The sequence below is a fragment of the Bison bison genome, unplaced genomic scaffold (assembly GCF_000754665.1).
Source record: "Bison bison bison isolate TAMUID 2011002044 unplaced genomic scaffold, Bison_UMD1.0 scf7180017864080, whole genome shotgun sequence".
Lineage (NCBI taxonomy): Eukaryota > Metazoa > Chordata > Mammalia > Artiodactyla > Bovidae > Bison > Bison bison.
Window position 1 is genome coordinate 5,533,988 of NW_011494652.1, and position 5,219 is coordinate 5,539,206.

The 5,219-nt window shown below is 54.1% G+C and overlaps 1 protein-coding gene across 1 annotated transcript in view; it reads left to right on the forward strand.

Annotated features, from left to right (window-relative positions):
* Positions 1 to 4,296, forward strand: part of CATSPER1 (cation channel, sperm associated 1) — an 8,020-nt gene extending 3,724 nt beyond the window's left edge. The window contains exons 10-16 of the mRNA XM_010837839.1: positions 7 to 88; positions 258 to 321; positions 475 to 547; positions 686 to 743; positions 2,345 to 2,420; positions 4,026 to 4,140; positions 4,270 to 4,296. Of these exons, the coding sequence (XP_010836141.1) occupies positions 7 to 88; positions 258 to 321; positions 475 to 547; positions 686 to 743; positions 2,345 to 2,420; positions 4,026 to 4,140; positions 4,270 to 4,296 (495 nt within the window). The remainder of the gene's footprint in view (positions 1 to 6; positions 89 to 257; positions 322 to 474; positions 548 to 685; positions 744 to 2,344; positions 2,421 to 4,025; positions 4,141 to 4,269) is intronic.
* Positions 4,297 to 5,219: the final 923 nt, after the last annotated feature.

A 5,219-nucleotide genomic window follows, 5' to 3' on the forward strand; every position in this document is an offset into this window, starting at 1 on the left:
CAGAACATCTTCAGCACCATCTTCACGCTCTTCACCATGCTCACCCTGGACGACTGGTCCCTCATCTACCTGGACAGCCGGGCCCAGGGTAGGGCAGGCCTCAGGCTGGGTGGAGGGCAGGGACTGTCTGGGTAGGCAGACCTTGAGGGCTCAGTTATCCCATCTGCCAAGTGGGGCTTCTGAGCTGCGCTGACCGGGGTGTGGTGAGGATCGGCAAGGGACTCAAAGCTCAAAGGAGCCCACCCCGTCTCTTCCAGGCGCCTGGTACATCATCCCCATTCTCATGATCTATATCATCATCCAGTACTTCATCTTCCTCAAGTGAGGACCCGCCCCCCTGCATGCCCCAGCTTTACACCCCCCAACCTCACCCCAGGGGCACCCCCTCTGCGCTCCTTTCACCATGGTTTTGCCACCACGAACCCAGAGGAGGGTGCAGTCTCCCCTCCAGCCCCCTCCTGTCTCTTGCCCCAGCCTGGTGATTGCTGTCCTGGTGGATAACTTCCAGATGGCACTGCTCAAAGGCCTGGAGAAAGAGAAGCAGGAGGTAGTGAGGGGATGGAGCGGGTGGACCCATTGGGAAGACATGGGGAGGGGGCACAGAAGCCGCAGGGAAGGGTGGAGAGTGCTCTGGGACAGGCAGACATGGGGCTCTGGCAGAATGGAAGCCTCTTCTTTGCAGAAGGCGGCTGAGCTCCATGAAAAGCTGCTGGATGACTCAGTGACGAAGCTCATGGAAGCAGGTACCAGCACCCCACTTCTTCCCTGACAGACAGAGAGTGCCAGGACCAACTTTACTTATTTATTTATTTTTGGCCACACTGGGTGGTTTGCAAGATCTCAGTTTCCTGACCAGGTATCAAACCCAGGTCCCAGGAGTGAAAGCGCCAAGTCCTGTCCAATCAGGAGAATTTTCAGAGCTTAGAACTTTGGTCCAAAGAACTCCATGACTGTCTGCAACACTGATAGTCAATTCTTGAAAGACCCATTTGCAAAACAACTAACTAGCCACATTCAGTTCAGTTCAGTTGCTTAGTCGTGTTCAACTCCTTGCAGCCCCACGGACTGCAGAACGCCAGGCCTCCCTGTCCATCACCAACTCCCAAAGTTTACTCAAACTCATGTCCATTGAGTCAGTGATGCCATCAGACCATCTCATCCATCCTCTGTTGTCCCCTTCTCCTCCTGCCCTCAATCTTCCCCAGCATCAGGGTCTTTTCCAAAGAGTCAGTTTTTCACATCAGGTGGCCAAAGTATTGGAGTTTCAGCTTCAGCATCAGTCCTTCCAGTGAATATTCAGGACTGATTTCCTTTAGGATGGACTGGTTGGATCTCCTTGCAGTTCAAGGGACTCTCCAGAGTCTTCTCCAACACCACAGTTCAAAAGCATCAATTCTTCAGCGCTCAGCTTTCTTTATAGTCCAGCTCTTACATCCATACATGATTACTGGAAAAACCGTTGCTTTGACTAGACGGACTTTTGTTGGCAAAGTAATGTCTCTGCTTTTTAATATGCTGTCTAGGTTGGTCATAACTTTTCTTACAAGGAGTAAGCGTCTTTTAATTTCATGGCTGCAGTCACCACCTGCAGTGATTTTGGAGCCCCCCCCCAAATAATGACTGTCACTGCTTCCATTGTTTCCCCATCTATTTGCCATGAGGTGATAGGTCCAGATGCCATGACCTTGGTTTTTTGAATGTTGAGTTTTAAGGCAACTTTTTCACTCTCCTCTTTCACTTTCATCAAAAGGCTCTTTAGTTCATTGCTTTCTGCCATAAGGGTGGTATTATCTGCGTATCTGAGGTTATTGGTATTTCTCCCAGAAATCTCTGATATCTAGCCACATTACAATTCACCGAACATTCATTTCTGTTAATAATGTACAAAGTTTATAGCAGTTGGTCTTATATGAGATGATTTCAACTGTCCTTGAGGCTTTTGTCCAGGTATTATACATGCTTGTCCAGAGTCACTCAAAGTGGATTGAGAGTCTATAAAAATGAAGTTTCCTGTACGTGTTTATTTTTACACATCTGACTTTCTGGGTGAACAGATTTTGAGCCAATGGCTTTGCCTCCTGCTGAAAAATGTTCAGAACTTTAGAATCTGAACTCCGGAATCCCACTCTTAGTATCATCAACACCAAAGGATTAAAGGCCCTCAAGTGTCACCTGGCCCCTCACCTGTCCTCTCCATCTTGGGCACTCAATGCAAAAAAAGCTTAAAACAAAAAGAGGAATTAATTGTCTCAGATTACTTAGCAACTTGTCTTCAGCTGAAGGCAGGAGGAGAAGGGGACAAGGGGACAAAGGCTTGATGTTCCCCTTCTTTCTCTACATCCAGAGCCTAAAGAGGTGCTAAGTGAACACACTATACAGAAGCAGCTCATTGAGAAAAAGTTTGGAGCCATGACTGAGAAGTAAGGAGATGCAAAGGGAGGGCAGGTGTCGGGTCTGAGGGGAGAGGCCTGGGGGCCGACTGGGCCCAGACAGATGCGGGCTCATGGCTGTGCTCATGGCGGGGATCCTTGGCACAGACTCCTGGCTCTCAGGAGAGCCTTCTCCCGGAAAGCCAGGCCTGCCCCACCTCATCTAGACTGGCTCTGAACCAGCCTTCCAGGCTCTTCTCTGCTGTCGGCAGAGCTCGGGCCCCAAGCTCTCTGTGATCACGGCACCCACTCATCGCCCTGGCCCATCCTGGCTTTATGCACAGCACAGCACATACGTGTCCACCTTCAGGCCTTTGCCCGCCCTGTTCTCTCTGCTGGGATGTTCTCTGGCTGCCGACAGCAGGCATGGGTGATCAAGAGCTGGAAGAACTGAGATCCAGTCCTGCTCATTTCACCTCCTGGCTGCTCTCCCAGCTGCCCTCCGCCCTCCACATCCCAGCTCCTCAGCCCCTAGCGGGGGCTGGGACTTGACTCCTCTGTGATACTTTCTTTGGGGGTTTCTCAGCCTCCAAACTCTTCCCCATTGGCACACCTTCGCCTCCACTGAGAGTGGTCTTTGTTTTTGTCGCTGTTTTGCCTGTTGGTTTTCATCTTTCTTCCTTCTACTTTTTATTTACTTAGCGATCTTTGTTTAAAAAAAAAAAAGTTTTGGCTTTTCCTGCCTTCTCTGAGTTTGCAGCCTTATAAGGGCTCCTGCCTCCCTTTGCTTAAGGTCGGGGCACCTCACTTTGACCTTCCCTGAGTGTCTTCATCTTGAATTCATCCATCCTCTAAAAACTTCTTCCTTGAAGCCCGCCTGGTCCTCAGGACACTCCCCACTGTTCACAGATCTGGGCGCGCTGGGAACCCTGTCTATGCTTAGCAAACCCTCAAAGTGTCTTTCAAGCTCAGCCCAGTGATGCTTCCTCCAGAAACCTTTCCTGATACCCTGGTACCGGGTCAGGTTTTCCTCCTCTGGGTCCCTCAGTGCCCTGTGTTTACACTTGTCACCGGTGTAAACACCCTGGGTTTGCCTTCTTGGCTCTGTCACAGACTGAGCTGCTTGTGGCAGGAGCTGTCTCTTTTTTGTTTGTGTCCTCCAAGCACCACGCGATGTTCAGCGATTTCAGTGTTGTTTGATGGCTGGGTTGATAAGGCACGCTGGCAGTGAAGGAGTTAATGAATGGGTAGTGGGTGGGGGTGGGGGTGGGGCCAGGGAAGAGCAGGTGGATGGAGAGATAGGTGAGAGCGGGAAAGGGTGGGATGGTTCCATGGGTGAGTCAATGGATAGATAGCCCGGCGAGTGTACCAGTAGGTGGCTGAGTGGGTGCATGAGTCAGGGTGGGGTAGGTTGGACGGATGCAGGGGCAGGTGGTTGGGAGGTAAACAATCCTCAGAACTCTCCATGGCCCAGGCAGATGGTGGGGCTGCAGGGTATATGTGGAAAATGAGATACACCACGGAGGGCCCACACAGAAAAGGGCTGGCCGTGGCTGAAAATGGAGGCATAGGGTGCTGTGAGTGGGGGCTTGAGGGGTGCGGAGGCGCTCTGGGGGCTGAGATGGCCCAGCTTTGCCCCCTCTCCACCGCCCTCAGGCAGCTGGAGACCCTGTTCCACTTCCTGCAGCTGGTGGCTGGCGTGGAGCATTACCAGCTGAAGTTCCGCTCCCAGGCCGCTGTCATCGATGAGATTGTGGACACCACATTTGAGGTGAACCAGGCAGGACCTGGGAGGAGCCAGGTGGAGAGGGCGGGGCACTGGAAGTGGCCCGAGTGAGAGCAGTGTGGGCCTCCCGGAAGCAGAGGCTGGGGCCCTCACTTCCCACCCCCTCCCCCGCAGGCTGGAGAAGAGGACTTCAGGAAGTGACCCCCAGAGAGGCAGCCTGGGTCCAGACTTCAGCCTCTGGCTGGCTGACCACCAACTCCGGCCAAGTCCCCATATCCACTGGAAAGATCACTGGGCCTGTGGGAGTGGGGGGAGGTGGCCAACAGAGTTTTAAAACCCCAGGTGGCTCTGTGTCCTCACTGGCCCTACCAAAGCACAAGGGAACCTGTGTGCACGCACGCACGTGCAGCCTGGAGCATGTCTACATGGGAGTGTTCTGGGTGACAGGCTTGTCCTTGGATCCCTTCCTGCCCCACTGGGGCCTGGCATCCTGGCTGGGCCTGGCAGGGCCTTAACAGCAGCCGGGGGCGGGTCGGGGGGGGGTCATGTGAAAAGTGGACCAGGCTCAGTGATGGATGGAGAGTGGGCAGTCACCCTGCTTCGGGGAGGGAGGTTGGTCTGGCCCAGGAGACGGGAGAACAGGTTAAAACAGCGCCCAAGGGACCAGGAGGCTCTGGGAATGAGGGCTCAGAGCCTAGGAACTCGGGCCTACCAGCACCCTCAGCATCCAGTATCGGGGTGCCAACTCGCTGGGGACAGCCTGAGCCCAGAAGGCAGAGGTCATCACCATAACCTGCCCTGCCTGCGGTGAGGCTAAAGAGCCTCGGGGAGGGGAGAGGAGGGAGGCTGTTCAAGTCCTCCTGGCCCTGGGTTGGGGATGGGGAGGGGTGTGTGTGGCGGGGACAAGCCTCTGGTAGAGGAAAGCGAGGGATGAGCGCCCCTGTAGGATGCCCGGGATGGCAGTGGGCACCGAGAGCTAAGTCCGCTCACATCCAGCCAGAGGGAGGTCTCCCACCACCCACAGCACCCACCTTACCTCTAGCAGAGTGAAGCTGGAGGGAATCGGGGATAGAAGCCCAGAGCAGGGGCTGAGGGGTGGCCATTTCGCTCTCTACCCCGTCTAC